The sequence below is a fragment of the Centroberyx affinis genome, unplaced genomic scaffold (assembly GCF_046629955.1).
Source record: "Centroberyx affinis isolate AG114_WGS23_722 - 3 ecotype Tasmania unplaced genomic scaffold, CSIRO-AGI_Caff_v1 ptg007007l_1, whole genome shotgun sequence".
Taxonomy (NCBI): domain Eukaryota; kingdom Metazoa; phylum Chordata; class Actinopteri; order Beryciformes; family Berycidae; genus Centroberyx; species Centroberyx affinis.
The window spans coordinates 63,321-76,388 of NW_027283549.1; the positions used below are offsets into that span (position 1 = coordinate 63,321).

The 13,068-nt window shown below is 42.6% G+C and overlaps 2 protein-coding genes across 2 annotated transcripts in view; one reads left to right on the top strand and one right to left on the bottom strand.

Annotated features, from left to right (window-relative positions):
* Positions 1 to 2,546, bottom strand: part of LOC139639254 (palmitoyltransferase ZDHHC14-like) — a 30,294-nt gene extending 27,748 nt beyond the window's left edge. The window contains exons 1-2 of the mRNA XM_071513331.1: positions 2,478 to 2,546; positions 2,257 to 2,429 (exon numbers count right to left, since the gene is read on the bottom strand). Coding sequence (XP_071369432.1) covers positions 2,257 to 2,429; positions 2,478 to 2,546 — 242 coding nt within the window. The remainder of the gene's footprint in view (positions 1 to 2,256; positions 2,430 to 2,477) is intronic.
* Positions 2,547 to 4,618: 2,072 nt separating this feature from the next.
* On the top strand, positions 4,619 to 12,801 carry tmem242 (transmembrane protein 242). Its single transcript, XM_071513332.1, has 4 exons — positions 4,619 to 4,700; positions 5,843 to 5,943; positions 11,954 to 12,091; positions 12,644 to 12,801. Exons 1-4 carry the CDS (start codon positions 4,619 to 4,621, stop codon positions 12,758 to 12,760), a joined length of 438 nt encoding a protein of 145 aa, XP_071369433.1. The 3' UTR covers positions 12,761 to 12,801.
* The last annotated feature ends 267 nt before the right edge of the window (positions 12,802 to 13,068 follow it).

Here is a 13,068-nt window from a genome sequence, read left to right on the forward strand (position 1 = left end):
TTGTGCGATGATTTGTGCCACATGTGGAAAAAACTTTCCACTTGCAATTTGCTCTTCAGATGACAGACTTTTTGGGAGTTGGTCTTCTTACCCAGTATCTGATGAGAGGATTGGCACCAAAATCCTCTCTCTGTCTCTGGTAGTTAGTTCTCTCCAGTGCTTTAGCATGCTAACACTTTAGCATACAGTATGCTAAGTAGCCTAGTCGTAGGCGATTAGCATTATCCAAAGTATGAAGATAAACGTTTTCATTATCTGGCCTGTAGATTCATAACTTCTGAAAACACATCTCAGTCTTCATCATTAGTGAAGTTTATGATGAATCAGCAGCGCTAAAACCTTTAGCTGTCTGCTAACTTCACTCACCTCCTGTGTGAACAATTCAAGTTACACTGGAACTCTCACAGGAACTCACAATCATCCATAGAGCTACAAGTTCTCACTTTTAGGATCCCGCTAGTCACCTCAGACTGAAGCCCAGTGAAAAAAAAAAACAAGAGGTAAGAGAGGAGGAAGCTAATATTATGAAGCCTAGTGCTCTGCTGCTAACTGAAAAAATACAATCTATCATACTAAGTTATCTAGGTTAGCTAGTTAGCTAGCTTCCATTTGAACTGGGAAGTCGGAATTTCCGAGTTCCCAGTCGGAAATTTCAACTGGAACGCCCCCTGAAGTCGGATTTCCGACTCTGAAAGTTGGAAGAACCTCACCAACCCCGACCTCAAAATCCAAGATGGCTGCTCTGCGCCTCAAGCTGTAGTAATATACTGTTTATTAGCACTTCTGTCTTATTTGTGTCTCATTAAATCAGTCGTACACACAGTACTGTCCAACTTCTATCTGCGGACATGTTGCTACGGTGTTTGTATGCGCAAAATACCGCGTAATGCGTTGTTATCAACTGGTATTGCTAACAATGGCTAACCTGGCTAGAGCAAACCCCACTTCCCCCATGCCATGAAATAAAAAAAAAAAACTGGTTTTCCGACTTCTTGTTGTTGTACTGGAACGTGGTCAACTCGGGTGTGACATCATTCCCAGCTCCGACTTCCGAGGTAAATGGAATAAAAGCATCACTTGTGCTGTGAAAAACTGTGGTTCTTTGGCTCCGCCCACTGAGGTTTAACTCAACCAATCAGATTATTTCTGCCTCCAGAGAAGAGAAATGTTTGTAGAAGTGAAACTCCAGTCTGAATCCCTCGCTCGCCCATCGCTCCTCTCTCTCTATAGCCTGTCAACAGCTACAGCACAGCGCTATAGAAAACTGATCATATAGAAGTCAATAATAACCAGAAGAAAGATCAATAAACTGCAGCAGAATTAATCCTACCTACTGACACTGGAGAAAGAGAGAGAGAGACAGAGAGACAGAGAGAGAGGGAGAGAGAGAGTATGTGTGTGTGTAAATGAGAGAAGAATGAGAAAAATGAGAGACTGAGAGAGCAAATAAAAGTAAGAATGAGAGAAAGAGAGAGAATATGAGAGAGACAGAAAGATGGAAAGAATAGAGAGAATGAGACAGGAAAAAAGGAGAGAGAGAGAGACAGACAGACAGACAGAGAGAGAGAGAGAGCTCTGGGTTTGCCATGGCGTTTTGTTTTTCTTTTCTGAAACTTTCCTCCAGCAGAAACCAAACAGCAGCTCAGACCTTCAGCGGTTTAAACACAGATCATCTGATCTCATGTGTGAATTTACACTTTATGTTGTTATTAATGTGACTAAATGTGTGTTTGGTTTGTGTGATCAGCAGAGACTCACCTCAACCCAGTTTACCAACCACTTTATTTGCAAAAAATATAGTTTACCCATATCTTTCACTGCAGAAACAGAGTTTAGGCACCTTTCTATTAGCAGAAATACGACTTTAACCACCTTTTTTATTTGCAGGAATAAGTGTTTATCCACCTTTCTATTAGAAGAAACACAGTTTAACCACATATTTATCTGCAGGAATAGAGTTTACACACATTTTTATTTGCAGAAATAGAGTTTACCCATCTGTTTAGGGCTGACACAGATCTTTAGCACCTAAATTCACTGCTACATCACAGTGAAGAAAGAAGAACAAGAATAAATTAATGTTATTTTCTGAAAGTCGAATTGATTTTTGTTCATATTGGAGGAGGTCACATAACTCACCCTGCTTTCATTCACCACTATATCACTGGTGAGACCTTCAGATTATAATCCCAAGAGAGAGAGAGTGTGTGTGTGTGTGTGTGTGTGTGTGTGTGTGTGTGTGTGTGTGTCACTCACTCAAAAGTGAAGAAGAGGCCGCTGGTGAGCAGGATGAGCAGCAGTGTGAGGTAAAACACTCCGGTCTGCCTCGCCATCATGATCCGCCCGTCACAGTAGAACCGGTTCCTGCCCGGGAACACCTGCCATTTCCTGCGGGGGCTCCGGCTCCTGTGGGCCGGGCACGCCTCCGCCTCCGCCCCGGCGCCCGCCTCCGCCTCGGCCGGGCCCGCGAGCGGGACCGGGGACGAGCTGCGGGTGCAGATCTGGTTGTACTGGCCCGGCTGCTGCTGCTCCACACCCGCATGCATCTGAGACATGTGGGCCGCAGATGGCGAGGTGGAGAATAATAATAATAATAAGGTAAAATTAAATAATAAGAGGTTGAGGAATGCAAAATCTATCTATGTAAGCAGTGTTTGGAGGCTGGTCCGAGGCTCTCCCAGCGGTCAGTCAACCCCAAAATGAATGTTCATCTCGATCCAGGCTGCGCGGAAGCTTTTCCCCTCCTGCATCTGTCAGGAGCCGCCGAGCCGCTTCAGCGTCTGCATGGACCATCCTGCCGCCGCGTTCCCAGCAGCATGGCCGCTCACTGGCTCTGTTTTCCCGCAGAGCAAACCCAACTCGTCCCGGTCAGACAGAAGGATGGAAGGATGGAAGGATGGAGGGATGGAAGGATGATGCGCGCTGTATCCAAACCAAAACCAAAGCAAAACGCAGCTCCGCTCTGCAGGAACCAACACAACAGCTTCCACGTCCTTCCAGCGTCCTCACACACACACTCTCTCTCTCACACACACACTCTCACACACCGCGTTTACATCCCGGGAGATAAAATCCACAGAGGAGAGGAGAGCGGGTCAGAGGCAGAAAACAAGCCGGGAGAGCGTCACTGTGTCCGGGAGGAGCAGCGGGTTGCAGCGGGAGACGTGCGAAGCATCCTGATCCTCCGCAGAGCGACGAGCTTTGTGTCGCTGCAGGCTGCTGGAGAGCGGACTGACACAGATCGTCTATTGGGAAGATGAATCACTCTGAATCACATGAAGGTGGGTGGGTGGGGGGATCGGCCCACCTTCCGGTCTGTAGAAGTGGGCGTTAAGGTCATGTGATTTTTATCTCTAAACGTTGGGTTTGGGTGTAATTTGTATGGAAGCCCATTTCTGCCACGTTCAAAAAAAAAATCCCACACAAATGTTTTTCTTTTTCATCGTGAGATTTTTTTTCTTCAATATTATGACTTACTATCTCATAATTATTATTATTTGACATTATTGGAGAAAGAAATTCAAAATAAGTTTTGTGCTAGATTTTGGACTTCCATTGGGTCTAAATAAACCTTTGATGTTTTTAACAGAAGTTATCTGCAACAGGAAGCTCATATCTCACCATGTTCTTGTTTGATTCATATCGCATTTCTACTGTGACAGGTTTCATAATTTTTATTGAGTTTCACACCGCCTGTATTTCAGATTTTGTGCTTTTTCCTGTTGCACCTGTACATATTTTTAATCCATTTATTTTCTGAGTATGTGTTCTGTTGTTATTTTGCAAACCCTGCATATATGCTGCAATTTTCATTCTTTAGGCTATATTCATTTCCATTTACTCCATTTTTATTTGTATTCTCAGCTATATCCTAATATCCTATTGCTAATTTGCAGCTGCAAAAGGCTCAGTAATGTTTCATCTAATTTGAGCACAAACTGTGTTTTCTTTGTGGTTCAACGAAATAGAGGCAGAGTGATAGCTCTTTGCTTCTTCTTGCTTCCTCCTCTCCAGACTTTCCTAGCAGACATAGACGATCTTTGTTTCAAGATTCCGACTCTTCTTTCTCTCTCTGATAAAACTACATTTACACGGTATTGAACTGTAATAATAGCAACAATAATCGTTTCCTCACTCATGCTACTGCTGGATAAGATGAAACTGTACTGATGAATTGATGAGGAATTGGGTCGTTGCAGTAGCAAATAGTAGGATACCGCTGAGAAAAAAAGAATATACATAAGAATAGCCTATGGAAAAATGGGGGATATTAAACATACTGACAATCCCAGCGTTTCAAGAACTGGAAATGTAGGCTATTCATAAAATGTATGAAAAATATGAGTTACAGCATTATGAGACTGTGCAAAATAACAGCAATAGAATATTATATAGACATATATAACCTAAGAAAATTTAATAAATATTAATTAATAAAAATAAAAAGGTGTGCGACATGAAAATAAACTAAAAAAATGTATGTAGTATGACACAAGTAAACGATGATTTTACGGGAATAACATCATCAAAACTGGAGCTCCAACGTTCTCATGGCGTTCGTTCGTTCCTACCACAGTTGTTTCTGTCCGGTGACTTTATGCTGACGGACCGAGGCAACATGACAGCTGAGGATGAAAACAGTATGAATGTCAGAGAAGGAGCAGAAAACGACGCCGAGGCCAAACTGCAGCTGCTGAAAGGTGAGAGAACCGTTCTGCTGTGGTTCTGTAATGTCAGCGGGTTCTGCTGTGGTTCTGTAATGTCAGCGGGTTCTGCTGTGGTTCTGTAATGTCGGCGGGTTCTGCTGTGTGTTGGGACTTCCTCAGCAGGAGTTGAGCTCACTCCAACTCGACCTCTGTGCTTTAGCTAGCACCGAGACATGTGAGCCAAACTCCGTTCAAAAAATCTATTAATTTAATGTTTCCTTCGCTGTCGGCTAATCTACATACCCTGTAAATACTACTCAAGGCGTTTTCTGAATTTACAGGATCCACACTTCAATTCGGCGTATAAACCATTACAATATAAATCACCAAGCAGCCCTTATTTCAATAAAATATCAATTTACAGAACTGCTTTGACAGTTATTCTCTCAATCCTCTTCCGCCAAAACACACCGTGGTGGGCGGGAGCGAGCAGTGTGAACCAGTTATAAAAGTTTAAATATTTTTGAAATAAATGTTGCTTGGTGAATTATATGTATGCCGAATTCATGAGCGGGTACTGTGGATTCAGTGACGGTATTAAGTCATATTTTATGAGGTAGGCATTTTTGCCAGTAAGCAAAGCGTCATTAAATTGGCAGATTTTTGAATGGAGATTGGCTTGAAGGTCTCTGAATACAAGATAGAAGGGCACACATGGCTAACGGTTGGCTGTTTTCTTTGTGTAGGATAGTGGTTCCACAGTGGTTTTATAATAACACCTATTGATGATACTATTGGTGCAGTCGTGGCCCAATAGACTGAATTGATAAATGATCAATTTTGCTAGGATCTGCTCCATAAACAATTAATGTGAAACTGAATTTGTGGACTTGCAGAATGTTTGAGGTTTTATACCCAAATGCGATTCAGTCTGTAGTGATGTCAGCTGTGAAACTCTCTGACAGTCACATTAACCAGCCTCCTGTTCAGTCTCTATGCAGCAGCTCCAGGTGGTGGCACTTCCCTTTAAATTAAAACCTTTTAAGACTTGGCTTGTTGAAGCCTTGTGGGCAGACTGCTGAAACGTCTAGAAGCAGCTGTGACAGAAAAGACTTGATATTATATGTTGATACGTACAGACCAACATCAGTTTGCTGCCGTCTTTCCCTCCACCTCACCTGTCCTCCTCTCTGCAGGTGCAGCCTTCCTGACCACCGTGGCGTCTGCTGGGATGTTGGCAGGATTTGGCTCCACATTAGCACTGGCCAAGAAAAAAAGCCCAGGCTGGTTTAACAAGGTAAAGTCCTCCTGCCTCCATGTTCTGGATATCAGTCTGTTAGTTTTATTCTGAGGGAACTTGTCCCAAAGTGGGGAGACATGGCATGTTGGCACTGCAAGTAGAGCTGCAACGATTAATCGATTCATCGATTAGTTGTCAACTATTAATCGCCAACTATTTTGATAATCGATTAATCGGTTTGAGTATTTTTTTAAGAAAAATAAGTCAAAATTCTCTGATTCCAGCTTCTTAAATGTGAATATTTTCTGGTTTCTTTCCTCCTCTATGACAGTAAACTGAATATCTTTGGGTTGTGGACAAAACAAGACATTTGAGGACGTCATCTTGGGCTTTGGGAAACACTGATCCACATTTTTCACCATTTTCTGACATTTTATAGACCAAACAACTAATCGATTAATCGAGAAAATAATCGACAATGAAAATAATCATTAGTTGCAGCCATAACTGCAAGCGTTCCTCATTCAAACCAGCAGGTAGAGCTGGCTGGAAGTTAGCTCCTGCTCCTGAGCAACTGGAGGCACCCACTGGTCTCAATGTGAAAAGCTAGCAGTGTGTTTTCAGGGTGATCCATGACTCAGAGGCGGCTCCGCTGAGAAAAACACCAAGTCACTGCATCAAAATATCTTCATGAACTCTTATTTTGTAGAAAGAACAGACAGATCAGACAGGAGTGGGAGGGAAGGCAACTAGAGCTGGGTGATATATCGAATAATAACGATATTGTGATATTGTGAAATAACTTAAATGTTTCCCTTCCTGGTCTTAAAGGCATTACAGCAAAGTGACACAACTTTCTGAACTGATCAGCCGGTTCTGGCTGAGTGAAAAGAACAATGAACAAGGTGTGACCAAGTCAACTCTGCTCGAGTCCCAAGTCAGTCTCAAATCTTGAGGCACAAGTCTCAAGTCAAGTCCCAAGTCTAAATGTAGATTACCAAGTCAAGTCCAAGTCAAGTCCAAGTCATTAATGTCAAGTCTCAAGTCTAAATGTAGAACAGCAAGTCAAGTCAGAACAAATCAAGAGTCCAGTATCAATTTAATATCTTAAAGAAAACTAAATATCTAGGACTTTTCAATGCAATATGGTTTTAATAGGATAAAAACTTGGTAAGAGCATCATGAGTTTGATTTCTAGAATCAGTTTCAACTTCAATAAATTCAATCATTCCATACAAATTCAGAAAACAGAATTTAAATTCAGTCGTCTGCTGGAACAAATCTCATCACTTTCAATCTAAGTCATTTACACAAACACAAGATCTCAAGTCAAGACTTTAGAAACCTTTTCAAGTCATCAGAGTACAAGTCAGAGTCAAGTCCCAAGTCACCAGAACCCAAGTCAAGTCCAGTCTCAAGTCACCAGAACCCAAGTCAAGTCCAGTCTCAAGTCACCAGAACCCAAGTCAAGTCAAGTCCCAAGTCACCAGAACCCAAGTCAAGTCAAGTCTCAAGTCTTCTCTTCATGCATCAAGTCGAGTCTCATGCACTTAAAATTATGGCTTGAGTCCAAGTCATGTGACTCGAGTCCCCACCTCTGTTTATTACCGATTACACATTACTGATTACTACTGATCATTACTGATTACTACTGATCGTTACTAATTTAATTTACTAATTTACCATTTTCTTGTGTGTGAATATCTTATGAAAGCACGAATACTCAGCCCCAAAGTCACATTATCGATATCGAGGTATTCGGTCTAAAAGAAAAATCTTGATATTTGATTTTGCCGATATCAACTACGTCTTCGACACATGGAGCCTCCGTCCGGCTGAGACGTTTTCATGGAAGACATTTTCCACACAGAACTCATTTCATTTCATTTCATTTCATAACGTCTCCTCCGGCCCGCAGCTCATCCTGTTAGCTGGAACCGGCTGCTGATTCGCTCCTCACAGGATCCGATTTAAGAAAATGACGCACATGGACGGCCGGCGCTCTTATTTGTTTTTTGTTTTTTTTTGAGATATACTCGGCACGGCGGCACAAGGGAGCGCTTGTTTCGGGAGTCTATTTCCGTCACAGGCCGGTCTTTGTTTTGCGAGCGGCGGCGGCGGCGGCGGCGACCTCGGCCCGGCTGACGAGGGCTAATTGGATTTAGCGTGGAGCGGAATGCGGCTCTGAGGCCGTCTGGGTCTTCAGGAAGGAAGGGAGGGAGGCCTGATACCTGATACATGAAGAAGAAACAGTCGAAACATCTTCAGCATTTACAAGTTCAAGTATCTAGTTGATGCTTTGATCCAGTTAAAGTGTAACTGTCCATTTTCAAACTGGACCCTTTTTTTATTTTCATCTTTTTCCATCATACTGATCGATTCTGACCAAAATATCATCAGCTGCTTCACTATAAATCTACTTTCTTCTTGCTTGTGCTCCAGTTCAGGCCTGCGGAGGCTCAGAAAACTCGACTAGGGCTGCAACTAACGATTATTTTCATTGTCAAATAATCTGTCGATTATTTTCTCGATTAATCGATTAGTTGTTTGGTCTGTAAAATGTCAGAAAATGGTGAAAAATGTGGATCAGTGTTTCCCAAAGCCCAAGATGACGTCCTCAAATGTCTTGTTTTGTCCACAACCCAAAGATATTCAGTTTACTGTCATAGAGGAGGAAAGAAACCAGAAAATATTCACATTTAAGAAGCTGGAATCAGAGAATTTTGACTTATTTTTCTTTAAAAAATTACTCAAACCGATTAATCGATTATCAAAATAGTTGGCGATTAATTTAATAGTTGACAACTAATCGATTAATGGTTGCAGCTCTAAACTCGACCCAAAGCTTGTCTGGGATGTGGAGACGGGAGAAGTCGGGTCCAGGTTGAAAGTCAGTGGTTATGCTTTAAAGCGAGGTCAGCAGTAGAATATTCTATTCTATATTCTATCCTGTCTATCAAAACTACTGTGCATAATCCACATCTACTTACAACCTCAGATCTAACTCTCTAATCTCTCTCGCTGTCCCAAAAACCAACAACTCCTTTGGTAGCAAAGCCTTCCACCTGTCTGGTCAAGGATATTTGATTGGTTCTCTAGAGTCTATGAAAAAGACTTTGGGCCTCATTCAATAGTTGTGAAGTGGAGGTGCTGCTGCAGGAAGTGAACACCAGACGAGCTGTCATGTTTAGTAGTGTCAGTAGTGGATATAAAATAACAGAAAAAAAAAGATGCAGGGATCCCAATTAACATAATTGATATTAATTGAAGTGTTAGTGTAGTGTTTATTTATTTTAAAAGACCATAATACTTTGTAAAATAATGAAAATATTATAAATGATACAAATATTATTGTAATTTAAATTTGATAATATTATACAACTGTAGAATTGAAGGAAACGCAATAACCATTTATTTTGCACAAACATGTCAGCACTCAAATGTGCGTCAGTGGCTCCTGAGTGTGTGTAGATTCTGTTCTTACCAAAGAACAAATCCCAAATAAGAAAACATTGGTGAATGTCAGAATCTTCGTGAAAACTGCGTAAGTGAGTTTTAAGAAGAAATTTATTCTTAAGAACGGTTGGTGAATGAGGCCCAATGTTCCCGACCCCCGAGCTGCTCTCTTCGGTTGCTCAGAGGACACTGCGGGTCTCAGGTCTGAAGAGCTAATGGCTGTGTCGGTTGGACTGGCTGCAGCCAAGAAGATTATCCTACTGGACTGGAAGTCGTCCTCCGCTCCCTGCTTTCAAAAACGGCTTAACGAGATGATTGTAATTATACAGACGGAGAGAATCCGATTCCATAGGTCCAAGTCAGCCAAGAAATTTTCAGAAATATGGGGCCCATTTATAGACTGTTTAAGAGGAACGGTGAATGTACAATAGACATGTGAATGTGGGGGTATGAGTGTGTAAAGGCTGTGGATATTATCTGGCAGCTGTTCGGGTTATTGTTTGTGTTTCCTATTTTGTTTTTCCCACTTTTTTGTATTTATTATTATTTTTCTGTTTCTTTGTGGGCCTGTTTTGTATGTGTTTACCTTCACGAATCTTGAAAAAACTGAAAAATAAAATACAAAAAAAAAAAAAAAAAGATGGCTGCATACTTGTAAAATAGACTTGAGTTCGATTTTCATAAACAATCCCGTTTCGAACCGTTTCACAGTCTTGGGTTGATGTAGATTTGTTTCGGGGGGGAAATGTTGCTCCACAGAGAGAAAGATCAGGGAGGACAGAAGACCGAGGGAAGAAAGAGCTAAAGAGAGACTGGAGGGATTTTTTTTTTCTCCTCCATAAAAAGTTCGTCTCTCCAAACTCTCGGGCCGTTAATGTGATGAGCGAGCTATTTTAAAACATGACGTATAATCACATTACAGCCTGTTTTACACAAGCGCAAAAAAACATCACTTTTTTCTGTTTTTCTGTTTCTCTTCCCGGCTCTTCCTGACACAGATCCGGTCTTTCTTGAAGCCGTTTCTGATCTGAAGTGACGTTTGACTGTTTTGAGTGAAAATCAATTATGAGTCTGGAAATCCAGACTGAGATTGAGATCGTCTGGCAGGTCGAGACGTCTGGCCGCCCCACTCCCTTCTGAGGACAACAACAATAATAATGAAAAAATAACAACAGTAATAATAGCAATAATGTTCCTAGTGATCATGGAATTTCAGGAATACCAAGGAATTTTGAGGAGTGTTGTGAAAGTCAGGGAATCTGGGGAAGTCTTCCTGGGAATTTTCCAAATGCGTCACTTTCCAGGAACACGGTTTTCATGCTTTTCCAGTTTGTTTCACGCATTCGTCCCATGAGACGGTTTTCAGGCCGAAAAACAACAAGAACAAATCTGGAATGATCAGAATGTTTAGGTCAGGGAGGCGCTGAGACTCGGTTATGGGAAGTCATGGAAAAGTCCTGCAGCTTTACATCAGCTTTACCCCCCCCCCCCCCCCAGAGGTCAGAGGTCAGGGTCTGGAGCTGGGAGGGACTGACTGACCCAGATTCCTCCAGTTGAACGGTGGTTTTCCTCTCTAACTGCCATGTATTCTCCTCATACAGTAAAGCTTATTAATAAAACTAATCAATTATGTTAAGTGGGCATATGTCAAGTCTGTCCCTAAGTTTGTTTTGTTATGCATAATGTTTTCGGGTTGTCCGTCTGTCCGTCCCACTTGGACTCAAGGATGAACTGATTAGGTTTTGGTGGTCAAAGGTCAAAGGTCAAGGTCACTGTGACCTCACAAAAGACCTTTTTTTGGCCATAACTCAAGAATTCATACGCTAATTATGACAAAATTTCACACAAATGCCTAATAGGATAAAATGATGACGTGATGACATTTTATATCCAAAAGTTCAAAGGTCAACTTCACTGTGACATCATAATGTTTTGCTTACCAGTAGCTGAGAAAACCATCTTGGGTCATTTTACAAAAACGGTGGAAGTGCTGTCACTTACTTTTGCAGACAAGTTGACCTGATAATCACATTAATTATATATGTTCAATAAATAAAGACTGGGGGCAATTCCCAAACTTATCCAGACCTGGAAGTGATCATTCAGATCATTCATACAGACTTTCAGACTTTCCAGACTATTGACAGAGGCTTCACTTCTGAAACACCGTCTAAGATCACAGTTGCAGGAAAAAGTTTTAAAGTAAACATCTAAATTTAAGGGTTTAAAAACTTGTTAATGTCTTCAATCCGGTTCTTAGAGGCCTTATTGTTTCTCCATGTGATGTCAGGTTTCTCTGATGAGTCCAGAACAGTCAGTAGATCAGTCTGCATCCTGTCTGCTGTACTGAACACAGCTGGCTTTCAGGGCTCTTAACTATTCATTTCCTGTTGTCTTTTTTTCTTATTCCTCACATTTATAGTTTCACAGCTTTCATCAGCTGTTCAGAAACAGGCTGCTGCAGACAGCTTTGTTTTGGTTTTTAAATTGGTCTTAAACTCAGTTCCAGGCAGCATTAGAAGCTCTTGAAAAGTCTTAAATTTGGGTTTCTGACTTGTGTTTTGTTGTGCTGACTGTTTCCTGTTTCCTGTTTCCTGTGTTGGGTCCGCAGGGCGTCACGGCCACGGCGGCGGTCCCGGAGAGCGGGGCGTCCCTGGCGCTGCGGGCCCTGGGCTGGGGCTCGCTGTACGCCTGGTGCGGGGTCGGGCTGCTCGGCCTCACCGTGTGGAAGGTCCTGGGCGTCCACAGCGTGAGTGTCACCGCTGCTGCTTTCATCACCGATCACCTAAAGTTCACTATTGAATTTTATCAACTTTCGACACATTTTTTTGTGCAATTTCCAAACTTATCAAGAACTGGAAAGTACCAAAAACAGAGTTTCCGTGTTTGGTTACCCGTAGAGTAGACTCATTTACTAGAATAGATTAGTATTTGTCCTGTAGTTGAAGGTAATTTCTGACACTGTTCTTAATTAAATTTCACAAAAGGAAAAAGAAAGATCTCTACACTCCTTCAGTGGTTTAATCAGCAACATTTAGACCTCAAACTGCTCCGTATCTGATGCATGAGGATCTCTGTTCTGTTTCTGTGTCTCAGCTCAGTGTTTCAGCTCCTGGTCTGTTCACAGATGTTCACTCTCTCTCTGTTTTCCTCCTCCTCCTCCTCCTCCTCCTCCTCCTCCTCCTCTCCTCCTCCTCCTCCTCCTCCTCCTCCTCCTCCTCCTCCTCCTCCTCCTCCTCCTCCTCCTCCTCCTCCTCCTCCTCCTCCTCCTCCTCCTCCTCCTCCTCCTCCTCCTCTCCAGCTGTCAGAGTTCAGGCAGAAGATGCAGTCTTTCTTCCCGTCCGTCCCGAAGAGCGCCGCGTCCCAGACCGCCTCCGAACCGCCGGACTGGGATTCTATCTTCACGTCCAAAAAATAACAAACCCGAATGAGACTCCACGCCTGAGCGGACATGTTGCCACGGAGCCGCAGGGGGGGGGGGGGCGACGGTCCTTCTGCCTGCTTTCACCACGCCGTTTTCTCTGGAGAGCATCGGACTGAGAGACGGGACGGCAGGTTTTGGAGAATCCTCTGTACCCTCTTGGTCCAGCTCCCAGTAGTCCCGCTTCCAGCTGTGGTTTAAAAAAACATCCGGATGTTCATCAAGATACGGACGAACTGAGATCAGACTGGTCATGAACCATCAGACTGTGAAGCTGGCGGTTTCATCCGATTCAAACTTTGTTG